Source organism: Magnolia sinica, chromosome 2 (genome assembly GCF_029962835.1).
Source record: "Magnolia sinica isolate HGM2019 chromosome 2, MsV1, whole genome shotgun sequence".
NCBI classification, from domain to species: domain Eukaryota; kingdom Viridiplantae; phylum Streptophyta; class Magnoliopsida; order Magnoliales; family Magnoliaceae; genus Magnolia; species Magnolia sinica.
In genome coordinates this window covers 31,761,016-31,776,558 of record NC_080574.1, presented here as the reverse complement: position 1 = coordinate 31,776,558, position 15,543 = coordinate 31,761,016, and the positions used below count along the sequence as shown (strand labels likewise).

The 15,543-nt window shown below is 39.5% G+C and overlaps 1 protein-coding gene across 1 annotated transcript; it reads left to right on the top strand.

The window, feature by feature from the left end:
- The first annotated feature begins 608 nt into the window (after nucleotides 1-608).
- On the top strand, nucleotides 609-15,250 carry LOC131236895 (cold-responsive protein kinase 1-like). Its single transcript, XM_058234414.1, has 7 exons — nucleotides 609-1,401; nucleotides 2,426-2,551; nucleotides 3,727-3,854; nucleotides 4,692-4,905; nucleotides 6,706-6,937; nucleotides 13,276-13,426; nucleotides 14,736-15,250. The coding sequence occupies exons 1-7, from the start codon at nucleotides 627-629 to the stop codon at nucleotides 15,045-15,047; spliced, it is 1,938 nt and encodes a 645-aa protein (XP_058090397.1). The 5' UTR covers nucleotides 609-626; the 3' UTR covers nucleotides 15,048-15,250.
- The last annotated feature ends 293 nt before the right edge of the window (nucleotides 15,251-15,543 follow it).

The following is a 15,543-nucleotide window of genomic DNA, read 5'->3' as shown; positions in this document are numbered from 1 at the left end:
CCCATTTATTATGCCAAATGAATTTAAGTCATGAGCTCAAAATTACGCAAATCTAAAGGTCAAGTGGACCACACCACACGAAATTATGAGAATTGAATGCCTACCATTAAAAACTTGCTAAGGCCCTTAGAAATTTTAGATAAAGCTTATATTTATATTTTTCACTTATTCATATCCATGTGACTCTATGAACAGGTTAGATGGTGAATAAATCTCAATGTGGGCCCAGTAAAAGAATCAACTTTCCACTGTGGACAATTTAAGTCCATTGTTTCCTTTCATGTGTGCCAATTGAAGATTAGATCTTCCTAATTTTTTTGATCAAGCCTCAAAATATTCTAATAAACTAGATGGACGACAAGAATATATTATATGCATTATGGTGGGCCCACAGATTTAAGTCAATATTTTTAGACCGGTTTTCTAGGTAAAATTACTTGCCCATTTCCAAATAAGTGCAAAAATGTAATAATTAATTCTTTACACCGATTTACCTGTATTTACACCGATTTACCTGTATTATGTAAAACCAAACAGGTTTTTATTATTCCAAGTTCTATTATAAATATACCAAAATCCAGATCGAATCCCGTTCCTTGATTTATCAGAGATCAGAGTTCTGAAACATGAAAACCAAACTCCTCCATTTATCAATCTCCTTCTTTACCTTCTCATCGATCTCTCTCCTTCTCTTCTTGAATCCGGCAGCATCCGATCCACAAACCAACCTCCTGATAAGAGCTTGCAGCACCTACAATGCCACCAACCGCCTCGCCTTCTTCTCCAATCTCAACGGCACCTTCTCCGACCTCCGTTCTCAGCTCAATTCAACCCACTTCGCCACCGCAGTACGGGCACAGGTCTCGGACCCGGTCTACACTCTCTTTCAGTGCAGGAACTACCTCTCGACCTCCGATTGCTTGTCATGCTTCTCCGTCGCCACGGCCCAGATCAGGAACTGCTCTGCGGCGAACGGTGCGAGGATCATCTACGATGGATGCTTTCTGAGGTACGAGAGCAATAATTTCTTCGATCAGACGACGCAGCCAGGGAATTCTGGGTTTTGCGGGAATCAGACGGCTGCGAAAGCGGTTGGGTTTAATCAGACGGCTGAGAAGCTGCTGACGGATCTTTATGTGGCTACGCCGAGGATTGGGGGTTACTGGGCGGCTGTGAGGAGGGAAGGGGTGGGGGGTGCTGTAGTGTACGGGGTGGCGCAGTGCGCACTGACGGTGAGTGAGGTGGGTTGTGGGGATTGCTTGAGAGTGGCTTATGGGAATATACAGAACTGTCCGCCAGATGGCGATGGGAGGGCCATTGATGCTGGGTGTTTCTTGAGGTATTCAGACACGGCCTTCTTCAGCGCTAATCAGACGGTGGATCTTGCACGTTACTTGCGAGGTAAGCCGTCGAAATTGCCTCGTGATCGTGGGGCCGGAATCCGGATCTTGTAGTGTCGGGCCAGGATAGGCCCGGTCGGATACTACAAGGCCCAATGCCCAAGCTCAAGGCCGGATCTTGGGTTGAGTTCCAAATTCCATCATCTAGGCAGATATGGATGAATGGTGTGATTTTCATCAGAAGGCGAATCCAAAGTGGGCCCGAGAAAGTGGGTATCATCGCGATACGTGTGTACGTAGTTTGATGAAAACTCGCACCAATCTCCACCACATATTCATGGATGTAGATGATGATAGGGATGATAGTAACTATTGAAGATGTGGGCCCCAGCATGATTGGGACATGGATCAGTCTTACTAATCGGATGATCGCAACCAACGATCACGCACGAATGACTCATTTAGGGAAAGTTGTCCGTTGATATCAGAGATGAGAGCTGTACATAAGCCGAACCGAGTCGAGTTTGGCCTGGCTTGGCTCAACCCGGCCGACAAGATATTTCAGCTCGAACTCACTCAACTCGGTACTCAAGCTTGATTGGCCAGCTCAACTCGGTCAATAGCTCAGGCCAACTTGAGCCAAATTCAAACAGATCTTGAACTTAATCTTTCGAGCTGAGTTTGAGTTTGAATCTACGAGCTAATTTTGAGTTTTTAATATATTTAATATATAATTTATTTAAGTATATAAATATTTACAAAATATTTATATTAAGTGAACCTGATACAAGCCAATTCAATTCAAACTGAATCAAGTTCAGTGCCTAGTCAAGTCAAGCTTAAAAATTTTTTGAGCTAAAAAAATCAGCTTGACTAGGCTCAAACCCAGTTTCAAGCTGAGTTGAGTCGAGCTTTTTCGAGTTGAGTCCAGCATATTAACCGAGCTAATTCGGTTTGTGTACAGCTCTAATATTCAGACCATTAAAGATTGTCTGGGCAGTGTAATTTATCGGTGCATGGCCCAATCCAGCGTGGGGGCATGTACTAAAAGTGCCTGTGTTGATTTTTTATTTTTGATTTGGCAGGAGATTCGAGCAAGAAGAAAGCTATCATTGGAGGTGTCGTAGGAGGAGTTGCATTCGTTCTCTTACTCGCTCTGATTTTGTTTCTATTCATTCAACGATCTTCAGAGACGGGAAAGACTCACCAAGGTATGCACCATGGCTCAACTCAATCCATTGAAAATTTATCATGCCTAGGCCCAAACACGACCCTTAAGCCATTTCAGTGTAGTAGCTCAACCCAACTCATTTAAATTCATCCAGCCCAGGCCCAAACCCGTCCTGCAATCCATTTCTCTGTGGCTGAGCCGACCCATTTAAAATTCATCAGGCCCAAGCCCAACTACCACACGACCCATTTAAAATTCAACAAGCCCATGAATAAGCTAGATGGGTGGGCGGATTGCATAGGTTTCATGCCAAGCCCAACCCATTTACTTAAACGGGCCACATTTTCTCACCTGAGCCTAAGCGACTATCCATTTAACCTGGCCCAAACCCACCTTAGAACTCGATCAGGCAATCTGTCCCATGCGCAGACCCGACCCATGACCACTTCTAGCGTCTTCATCGGGTATGCATGGGCCTAACACCAAGGGCCTAATTACTAAACTAGTTAGCTGGGCCCATTTTCATGGCAATTGTAATTCAGCATTCAAATGCCCGCTCTAGACCTGGCCAAGCCCAGTTCATTGCAAACTTCTCTGTGGGTCCCAACAATCCTTTCAAAGGAATTCAAACGTTATTCTATTAAGGCCCAACCAGCAATTGTTTTTACTTAAGGGACACAATGGTCTGAGGAGCTGTCTGGCCTGGCTCAGCTTTAGTCCGGGCTTGGGAATCACATGCATGGCCCAATCAATTTTCAGGTTAGGCTTGGGTTCAAGTCATTTTAGCCTGACCCAAACTCAACCTAGCCCCAGCTAACCCAAATTTATATGCACATGTGTTATATATCCTACAAATATGTCATTCTATCTTAAATGTGGACCATTGGTTTCACTCTTTTAAAATATTTATTTTTTCGTCATGTGTGACCCACCTGATAAACGGATAGGAAAATAGGGATTTTATCAATTTTCAGGCTGGGCGGGTCGGGCAGTGCCCAACCAAAATTTTGGGTCAGGCTTGGAACTGGAGGATGGCATCAATACCCTTGAAAATCATGACCATGTACCCAAGTTAGCCATATTATGTTTTGTTGGTCTAGTAGATGCAATGTTGGATGCGTTTTCGACAAGCTTTGGAATGCCTTCTACAATGTTGAACCACTGATTTCTGATGTTGTGAAACATTATAGCTATATAACGTAAGTTGTTTTGCAGGAGATATATTAGGGGCGACCGAGCTGCGTGGTCCAGTGAACTTTCGTTACAAAGATCTCAAATCTGCGACCAGAAATTTCAGTGATGAAAATAAACTAGGTGCAGGTGGTTTCGGAGATGTATACAAGGTTAGATGCCTCCATTGGTTGTTTTCAAAGTATTTGCCGGTAATGTAGTTAGTTTCAGGAGATTGAAAGCAGGCATATGATGCTTGATTGAAAGAAAGTCATTGACATGTCATTGTTATGGTAGATCTGTATTGTGGAATTGATGGATCTTCTATACATTAATAATGGAGGTTCAACACAATAAGCTTAAGGCGTACTTGATTGAGAAGACATTCTTAATGCCTTGATGTTGCCTATGGGAATCTTAATATTCCGGTACCTCACACTCTCAAGAGAACTTTCAATGGGACGGTTTTCTCTCTTATGTGTTGGTGAGGGGACCAATATATCTATTTATAAGAAAGAGGGTTAGAGAAGATTACCTAACATACTTATCTCCTCTAGAGTCTCCACACCGTAGGTTTCTATATCCGGCTTAATAACCGTGTATAGAATCTATAATTTAAGCACCCCGTCCTAAATCTATTTATAATAATCACAATTGTAGTGGGGCTTACTGAATCGCTCAATCTGAATAATCCAATAGTCAGATCTAAACTAATGATCATGTGTGGCCTACCTAATAAGAGGCTTACATGTTATAGAAGGGCTTCATATTTTGGCATTTGATCCATCAGAGGATGTCCCATGCCTCAATATCTCTCATATAAGATGATCCTATCCATCCAATGAAAATATGCAATGACAAACAATGGTCCACATATAACCTTGGCTCAATCAACTTAGGATAAACCTATGATGCCCTTCTTATGAATGATCTGGATTATATAATGTGGGTCCATATGTTAACAAAAAATGATAACTGACTACAATTTTATTTTATTTTGGTCATGGCAGGGTGTTTTGAAAAATGGTAAAATAGTAGCTGTGAAGAAACTCATAATAGGCCAATCCGACAGAGCAAAGGCGGACTTTGAGACTGAAGCTAAGCTTATAAGCAATGTCCATCATCGGCATCTCATTCGTCTGCTGGGATGCTGCAAGAAATACACAGAATTGCTGCTTGTTTACGAATACATGGAAAATGGCAGCCTCGACAAATACTTATTTGGTATCACACCATCTTTCCATCTCTAACTCAAGTAGTATCTGGCGATATAACCACTTTCTAATTACTTACCCAAAAAAAAAATTTATTCAAACTTTGTGAGTTCACTTGGCATCTATGCATCTGCCTCATGAAGCATTCTGTATAATGTGAATCGTTTATGACATTGTTAGCTTGAGTAGAACTAACTTTGGCTAGATTGGAAGATCAAACAAGAGTCTCTGTTGCCATGGAGCATGTTTGCAATCTAAACTAGAAGCTGGGATCCTTGAGTTAGATATATTAGGGTGAACAAGGTATTTCAAAACAGTAACATAACTGTAATAACGAGCTCTGTTACACGATATGGGACTGTAACAGCTGCTCAAAAATAAAAGGTGACGTGGTGGGTGTGTGATGAAGAGGCAATGGAGAGATTATTGTATTATTCTTATAAATAAATAAAACGAAAGAAAATAAAAGAGGAGGAAAATCCTTGGATAAACTTTGTTTTCAATGCCCTTAATATTTCCAAAATAGTGAACTTTTTATCATCCTAGTTTCTCTTGATGGAACTTCCTTCGGTTAGATTTTGTGCTGCCCAACAAATCATTATTGATACGTGTACATGTTTATTTATTGGATTATATTGAAATTTTTTAATGTTTAAATTTATATGTATGTATGTAATAGTTTTGCGAACATATAAGCACACATATATATTCGAATTGGCCATCATAATGAGATGTGCCTGATATTCATCAATTAAAAGCTTGGTCCACTTCTTGCACAACTTAGATTATTGTGCAGGTATACACAATATAAGTGATGTTCTATTGAAATATATGTAAATATGAGATGTGCCTCCGCCATGATTTATGGAATTATCAAAGATAAAATCTCATAATTAAAGATCAGCACGATCTATTATGTACCCAGTTGCATGGTGCAAGGAGGATGAATCAATGGTTGATTAGATGGATCCCACATGGGCAACAAACACTTCACCAATCACTATGTGTAAATTAAGTCACACGTACTGCAAGACTAGTTATATACAAGTGATGGATTGATCCTAGTCTAATTATTGCACAAATATGCTAGTCTCATAGGTGATTCTTGCGTCCTTATTACTCTATGGCAATGTTAGGATGAGGTGATGCTACTTTAATATGCATTTTCAAGGGCATGCACATATATTGGGAGGGGTCAAAAGCAAGTTCTTATGTTCTTGCAGCTAAAAGAGATTAGCCATTGTTCTGTATTTATGCTACAAATGCAATCTTCATCGAACCCATGATGAGGAATTTCATGTGGATGATCTTCATAGCCCAGTTTAATGCCGTGGTTGTAGACTGCTTGAGATGGTTTCGTATGGGTTAGCTGACGAGAGTAGAACTGCCATTCTAAGCAACCTAAGAGTAACAGCCCCTATAGGAGATAAAATGATGAAGCTATTTCAATTGAGGTAGCACCAAAGTACACGAAGGATCCACTTGCTGAAGATTGGGCCTTAGAAATTTCTGGCAAAACAGGATTCATAAAGCCAATGTACCAAATAGCTGGGAAAAGGCTATTTGGTATCCACATGAAGAAATCAATAGGTCAACTGCTGAAACAGTTACAGATATGTAGCAAAATCAGCGAGATCTTTGGTGTGATGTCCAGAAATGTTTCCTAACAGAACTAGGACTTGAATTTTCACCAATTCATTATTTAACACAAGAGCCAAACATGGCAAATCAGATTTTTTTTTCGATTGATAGCGTTTGGCATCCTTGGTATGAATGAAATGTTTTGTAATTTGAACATCATGTCTCGCAGGTGACAGTCGTGGAACACTGAATTGGAAACGACGGTTCAACATAATCCTTGGCACAGCCCGTGGACTTGCATACCTGCACGAAGAGTTTCATTCCTGTATCATACACAGAGACATAAAGTCCAGCAACATACTGGTTGACAATGATTTCCACCCCAAGATAGCAGATTTCGGGCTTGCACGGCTTCTTCCAGAGGACCAGAGTCATCTCAGCACCCAATTCGGAGGAACCTTGTAAGTACTAAATATCACAACGTCTTCACATTTCACTAGAAAAATCTACTAATATACCCAAAAAATCTGACATGAACACCATGCATGGTGCTCTTTCTCGACTTAATTCATGGGTATTTCTTATCATTCTTAGTGGAATTTGCATCAATTTTTTACAATGCAGGGTTGGATTATTAGAAAACACTCTTTTTGTTGTGTTTGGATGCATTATTAAATTGAATCATAAATAATTAGTTCAAAATATTTTTTTGAACTAATATACCAACCCTGCATTTCACTAGAAAAATCTACTAATATACCCAAAAAATCTGACATGAACACCATGCATGGTGCTCTTTCTCGACTTAATTCATGGGTATTTCTTTATCGTTCTTAGTGGAATTTGTATCAATTTTTTACAATGCAGGTTTGGATGCATTATTAAATTGAATAAAAAATAATTAGTCCAAAATATTGTTTTTTTAAATTTTAAGATAAGCTAGGCTCGAACCCAAGACCTTAATATTGAGACAAACAATGTCTATCATTGAGCTTGTTGTCAGATGTCTTCAATCTAACTGAGATCAAGGGTCTATCGATGTCATCGATAGACCACTCGATGCCACCGAGAGAATCCGGAAAAATCCCACTTGCTCGCAAAATAGTTTTGGAGTTGCTACTTGATGCCATCGAAGGTGGCTTCGATGTCATCGACTGGTCTGCGATGACTGTCGATGCTATCAAAGGTCCCATCGACGGTGCACACGGAACAACATAAATGTGTGATTTATTTCTAATTCTAGTTGTAATAGTATATATATCGAGTACAATCAAGATTAGGATATTCTAAGTGAATTCTAATACGTTCCTAAGGTGTTCTAGAGCAAAACTAGGGTTTTGAGTAGGGATTTTGGGGTTGTTCAAATCAATAAGTTCATCTGTCTCTTGTAATATTGTTTCATAGTGGATAGCTTGTCGCTTTGTGCCAGGGTTTGTTCTCGTGAGGGTTTTTCTATGTAAAATTCGTGTTCTCTGAGGGCTTTTGTTTGCATTTGATTTTGCCTTGTTTGATTGAATTCAGTGTTACTTTTGCTCAATCCCCTAACAAGTGGTATCAGAGTTAACGTTGGACTTTCAAGTTCTAATCTGAAACATGTCGACGAAAAGGTCTAACGTGAAGTATGAAACGGAAAAATTCATTGGCAGAAACAACTTTGAATTATAAAAGGTTAAGATGAGAGACGTTTTAGTTTAACAAGGATTGCAACACTCTCTCCTCGGTATGCTGAATCGTCCTGCATATATGAGTAATGAAGAGTAGGATGAACTTGACGAAAGGGCTACAACCTCGATCTAACTGTGTCTAGCGGACAATGTTCTCTACAATGTCCTATATCAAAAGATTGCTGTAGGGATATGGATGAAACTATACAGTTTGTACATGAATAAATTCTCAGGCAGTCGTCTGTATCTTAAGAAACATTTCTATACTCTTAAGATGACAGGGGGGTCTGATATCGATGAACACATGAGCGCTTTCAGAGAATTGTTGTATAAACTGACGAATGTGGAATTTAAAATCGAAGAAAAAGATAAAGCCTTAATTCTTTTGAATTCCCTTCCATTGTCTTTCGAGAATCTGGAAGATATCTTGATTTACGGTAGGGATATCATCGATGTTGAGACTGTCATTTCAACCTTTCATGAGAAGTAGTTGAGAAAGAAAGACAGTGGCGATTGTACCTCTACAGATGTGTTGGTTGCCAATGGAAGGAATTCTGAATGGGAGAAGGAAAATTCTCGGTCTAGATCTAAATCAAAAGAGAATGGCAAGATAAAGTGCTAAAATTGTGAATTGATGGGGCACATAAAGAAGATTTGTTAGAATTCTAAGGCACAGAAGGGAGAGAAGTCTGATAATACATCGAAGGAAGCCAACAGAGTAGAATCCAATGAGGAAGTTGATGTTCTAACCGCATTCAATTTTGGCTATCTCAATAACGAGTGGGTTTTGGAAACAAGGACTTTATACCACATAGCTTTTCAACGAGATTGGTTCACCAATTATAGCGAGTGCAATTGTGGACAGGTGTTTACGGGCAACAACATTGCTTGTAAGGTTGGTGGTGTTGGTTTGGTACACATTCAGATGCTCAATAAGGTGGAGTATATCATGACAAATGTGAAACATGTTTCTGACCTCATGTTGAATCTAATCTCTCTTGGGGCATTAGAGACACTTGGGTACAAATTTACTGATTTTGATGAGGTCCTTAAAATTTTTAAAGGGGCACTCATGATAGTAATGAAAACACAGTAAAGCGGTAACCTGTACAAGTTGATCAGGAATACCGTATTGAATGGAGCTACAACGTCTGTAGCAGAGTTCACATCAACACGTTTGTGGCATGCGTGACCAAACTACGTACATGAGAGAGCATAGTATAAAGGTACTTTCTAATTATTCTCTGATCCCTTTATATAAAAGCGTTGATTTTCATATTTGTGAGTATTGTATTTATAGTAAAGAATCACAACTTTTAAAAATAAAAAGCATGTTTATAAGGGTATACTGGAGTATGTACATTTAGATGTATAGGGCACGTCGCCCGTTGTTTTTATTAAGGAGTTATGTTTTTTCTCATTTATATATGACTACTCTAGGAAAGTATGAGTTTGTTTTCTAAAAAATAAATCTGATCTATTCACCACATTCAAAGTGTGGAAGGCGATGGTTGAAATACAGTCATGATAGAAACCGAAGGTTTCTAAGAATAGACAATGGAGGTAAATTCACTTCAAAGGAATTCAACCAGTTTTGTAAAGATGAGAGGATTATAAGACACAATATAGTGAGGCACATACTTGAACAGAATGATGTAGCGGAAAGAATGAATCAGACTCTCTCTTAAAGAGAGCCCGAAGTTTGTTGAGTAATGTTGGATTGGGCAATGAGCTACAGACTGAGGCCATTAACATGACTTGTTACTTAGTGAATCGATCCCCTCTTACGTCGATAAACTGTAAGATTTCAAAAAGCAGCGTGGAGTAGTCATGATGTTGACTATTCACAGTTGCAGGTTTTTTTATTACAATGCTTACTCTCATATACAAAGGGCGAAGTATACTTTTATAGGCTAATGTGATTGAGTGAAGTGATACAGGCTGTATGATCGGGTCATTCGAAAAATCATAATTAGTCAAGATGTCATGTTTGATGAGGATTTTGTATTTTGTAAGGAAGAACATAAGGAACTAAAGAAATCAGTGGTCATCAATGTCGAGATTGAAAAAGTTGATACATAGTTAGATCCTTAACCAGAAGTATAGGTAAAAGAGTTGGTGGAGCAACCACCTCTGAGAAGGAATCCGCCAAGAGATCACAAATTACCGGCTAGATACAAAGATGACTCGAATATTGTATTCACCCTCATTATGGATGAGGAAAATCCGTCTACCTTCTAGGAAGCACCGGATGATCAGATGCTGAGAAATGAACGATAGTCATGCATGACGAGATAAACTTTCTGTACAAGAATGAGACATGGGAGCTGGTGGATCTTGCAGTAGGACGTAAAATGATTGGTTGTTAGTGGATTTATAAGAAAAGCATGATAGATACAAGGCGAGATTGGTTGTGAAATGGTATGCTCAGAAGGAGGGTGTCAACTTCAGCAAGATTTTTGTGCATGTGGTTAAGTAGGTGTCTATTAGAATTGTGTTGGCGCTGGTTGCTCAATATAACTTAAAATTATAATAGATGGATGTGAAGATTGCTTTCCTATATAGAAAATTGGAAGAGTAGATTTACATGAAGCAACCAGAATAGTTCACAGTAAAAGGGGCTGAGAATAAAGTTTGCAGTTTGAGGATTTCGTTATACGGCCTGAAACAGTCACCTAGTCAGTAGTACGAAAGATTTGATACTTTTATATTGGGTCAACAATTTATCAGAAGTGAATATGATCATTGTGTTTATTACAAGACGCTGAATGATGGACAGTTCATCATACTAGTATTGTACGTAAATGATATGCTTATTGTCAGCCATAGCATGTCTGAGATCGATATGTTTAAGACTTCGTTGTCAGAGACATTTAAAATGAAACATTTGGGGGTTGCAAAGAAGATTCTCGATATAAATGTTCACAAAGATAGAGAGAAATAGGCTACGGTTATCACAAGTATAATATATACCTTGAGAATGTATTGGTTAAGTTTAGTATGGACAATGCGAAATCGATTAACACACCACATGCTGCTTGTTTTAAGCTTTCTTTTGAACAATGATCTACTACAAATGAAGAAAAACATATGACGCCTCGTGTGCCCTATTTAAGAGCCATTGACATTTTGATGTATGTCATGGTTTCTACGAGATCGAATATTTCACATATAGTGAGTGTTGTGAGCAGATATATGGCTAACCCCAACAAGCAACATTGAGAAGCAGAAGTAGTGAAATAGTTACTTTAATATACATGAGGCACAATGGACTATGTCTTGATGTTTGAAAAGATAGAGGACAAATTGATAGGCTATGTGGATGTCGATTACGTAGGAAATGTGAATAATAGAAGGCCGACTTTCGACTACTCGTTTGTGTTAGCAGGTGGGGTGATCATTTGGATGTCAAAGCTTCAGTCTATGGTTGCTCTTTCCACAATCAACACTGAATATATAGTGGTGACGGAGGCGTTCAAAGAAGGTGTTTAGTTGAGAGGAATGATAAATCAGCTTGGACTTTAGCAAGAGGCCGTGCTGGTTAACTGTGATAATGAAAGAGTGATTAATTTGACAAATAACTCTATTTATCACTCATGTACAAAACATATTGATATTCATCATTATTTTATCAGATAGGTGCTTAAGGAAAGCGGTGTAACTTTAAAAAAGATCCATACAAACGTGAACCCAATTAATATGCTTACAAAGGTGGTTCTTATAAAGAAGTTCAAGTTTTGTGCGACTTCTCTTGGCTTGGCGAATGCTTAATGAAGATGGAATGTGCATGAGAAGTGACAATGAAATTATGATGGAATGCAATTGGAGATGGTGATGACATTGTGGTGCAATGGAGGATGAAGATTGAATTCATGGTGGAAATTATTATCATATGTCTTCAATCTAACTAAGATCAAGAGTCTATCGATGCCATGGACAAACCACAAGATGCCATCGAGAAAATTGAGAAAAATCTCAGTTGCTCGCTGGACAATTTTGGAGTTGCTACTTGATGCCATTGAAGGTGGCTTCGATGTCATTGATTGGTCTTCATGATCTTTGATGAATATCGATGCCATCAAAGGTGACTTTGATGTCATCGACTGGTCTTCGTGGTCTTCAATGACTGTCAATGTTATCGAAGGTGCCATCGACGGTGTGCACGGAACTGTGTATGTGTGCGATTTGTTTTTAATTATGGTTGTGATAGTATACACATCAGATGTAATTGGAATTAGAATATTCTAAGTGAATTTTAAGACGTTTCGAAGGTATTTTAGAACAAAGTTAGGGTTTTGAGATGGGATTTTGGGGTTGTTCTGATCAATAAGTCCATCCATCCCTTGTAACATTATTTCATAGTGGACTGCTTGTTGCTTTGCACTACGGTTTTTCTTGTAAGAGTTTTTTCACGTAAAATTCATGTGTTCTTTATGAGCTTTTATTTATGTTTGATTTCACATTGTTTAATTGAATTTGGGTTTGCTCATGCATAATCTCCCAACAGGCCCGTGGCCTTAGGAACATATAGGAAGTTGGCCCTCAAATTTTTAGTAGGGTTCCTTTCAAGTCTACCTTGAAAAGCACCAACATTTTGATTAGTACCCTTTTCCTTTTGTATGAATGCTAAGGAAGGTGATTGCAATTTTGGTCATTTCCTCTTGATTGACCTGTTTAGATTGGCGGAAAGCTCTGGAAATGAAATCATTTTCTTTGGACGACTTTATTTCCACTGCTTCCGGAAAAAAAAGAAAAAAAGAAAAAAAAAAAGAGTATCTACAGAAATTGAAATCCTTTTCCCAGGTTCTACTAAAACAATGTGGAAATTGAATTCTCTCAAAAAAGGCGATATTGTAGATTTCCAAATTCGATAGGGACATGGGTGATCATTGGAAGTATTTGGCCAGTGGATTTCATGTAGCAGTGATTCTTCCAAGACATTGGACCAGAGAAATGAAATTGATTTCCCTGTGTTAGATGCTTTGCAAAAACAAACAGTGGATAGGAATATGATTCGATTTTTTATTCTTTCAGTTCAAACAGACAATAATTATTGCAATTCAATTCAATAGTGCATCCAAATGCAGCCTATAGTTCGTTCTCAAATTACGAAAACAATGAATTTCATTGGACAGGGGTTACACTGCACCTGAGTACGCGATACATGGTGAGCTAACTGAGAAGGTGGACACATACAGCTATGGAGTCGTTGTCTTGGAAATCATAAGCGGATTAAAGAGTAATGACTTGAGGCGTGAACCCACCAAACAATATCTTCTTGAATGGGTAATTATCTTCCAAACGCTACAAATGTTTCCACAATTCGCTAACCGTCCATCCAATCCATGAATAGAAGAACTACGTAGAAATACCAATTCCTCTAAGTTTGGGCCACTTGAGCAGCAGATATATTAGGAACAGACAAGTGGTAAATAGGGATTCTATCAATTTTGGGCCAGGCCAGGTTGGGTTGCGTCACACCCATGCATGACCATGTTTTTTAAGGCTTGGGCTTGGACCTGCTGCGCTAGGCCCATGCCAAGCTTGGATCTAGCACAGGCCTTGGACCTTAACTGTCAGGCTGGCCTGCCCATTGCCACTTCAGGTAAAAGATACACAGGCGCATTTTATCAAAACCCAGGTAAACAGTCAGATTATCACATCATCTGTTTGTAAATGGGCTTATCTGAGCCCATAAAGGATTTCATGCCTGACCCACTTCAGGCTGGGCTTATCTGGAATACCAGGCCCGATGTCTGGACTGGCTTAAAATGTAAGCTTGTTTATTAATTGGGCCAGGCCTATTACGTCTAAGAGCCCATTAGTTCATTTCCAGCGCAAGTAGTGCTGTACATGAGTTGAGTTAGCTCGGTCAGCTCGCTCGACTCGACAATTGGATTCAAATTGAGTCGAGTTGGTTTTTGGAGCTCGAAAAAAATTCAAGCTGAGTTTGAGCTTGCCCGAGCTCGACTTGACTCGTATTGAACCTCAACTCGAATCGACTTGGATCGAATCAGCTCAGTGACTTGGTTATTTTGATATTGATGTTGCTCGCCTAGTGTTTGATGAAATGACTCAATGAAGTGTGACTGCCCTCATATATTGATTTTGATGTTGTTCGCCGAGTGTTTGATGAAATACCTGTAAAGTGTTGTCACTGTTTTGCATTTTGTGAGAAATTGAATATGCATTTTACATGTTTGAGAAAATGTCGCATAGACTCGAACTCTGCTCAAACTGGCTCAAGCTGATGACCGAACTAAGCTGAGCTGGCTAGACAAGCTTGATGACCAAGCCAAGCCGAGTTCGAGCTGGGGTTAGCCGGCCGAGTCAAGCTGAGCTGTGTCAAGCTCGACTCGTGTACAGCTCTAAGCACAACCCAGCCCAGCACTTTTAGGGTTTCAAGGGCATTCCTGTCATATATCATGCATGATGAGGTGCACATGACAAACAGCTCATATCTTGCACAAAAGTGGGTGGCCCAACTGGGGCTTGGGCCTGATTATTTTGGCCCATCTTATGAGGACCTAGCTCTCTTTTTCTTTTTTCTTTTTTTCGGTTGAATATGAAAGTGATATGCTGGATGGTTTAACAGGCATGGAATGTGTATGAGAATGGGACTGTGATGGAGTTGGTAGACGAGAACTTAGACCCAAATGAGTACGATGCAGAGGAAGTTCAAAAAGTTATAGAAATAGCTCTCATGTGCACCCAGTCCTCCGTAGCTTCCAGACCAGCCATGTCTCAAGTTGTGATTTCTTTGCTGAGCCGAGTACAGACCGCCCATGAACTGACTCGGCCCACCTTCATCGACGTCTCTAACCGAGTTCAAAGAGCTACGTCCATCTCTTCTGGCTCATCGGCAAACGATACCAGACTGTCCATGTCATTCTCACCCACAGTGTGACATTGCAACACACCAGTGGTTGAATAAGATATGGTGCTGGAACATGCGTGCCGCTGTAGATTGTGGCCAACATGAATGGTGATCGGGACTGCTGATGTACTATGAAATTAAATAATTTTTTCAGTATTTCCCTGTTGTCACATTTTCACATGTTCTTCTTTTGCTCTATCACGTCTTAAGGCCAGATTGGCTTCCCAAGATCCCGGCCATTTGTCTTTTTTTAAAACTTATTATTATTATTATTTTTATAAATGCTTATATTGTAAATGAGTTACAGGTAATTGGATTGCAAGGACTGTTTGGATACCTGCATTTTCTGTAAATGCTCCGGGGCTGTAAATAAAATTCTAAAACCTGCAAAAAGCTATGTTTCATATTACAAGGTCTTTATGGCTAAAAGGATGCTATACATAATAAAACACAATAGTTGATACACACTCGTGATGTGTGGGCCCCACCATAACGTGCATGTACATTCAATCTATCCAACGTATAT

Coding starts and splice junctions, on each gene's coding strand:
- LOC131236895 (XM_058234414.1), top strand. CDS start 627: ATGAAAACCAAACTCCTCCATTTATCAATCTCCTTCTTTACCTTCTCA. Junction 2,552..3,726: donor GACGGGAAAGACTCACCAAG/GTATGCACCATG, acceptor GTTGTTTTGCAG/GAGATATATTAGGGGCGACC. Junction 13,427..14,735: donor AACAATATCTTCTTGAATGG/GTAATTATCTTC, acceptor ATGGTTTAACAG/GCATGGAATGTGTATGAGAA.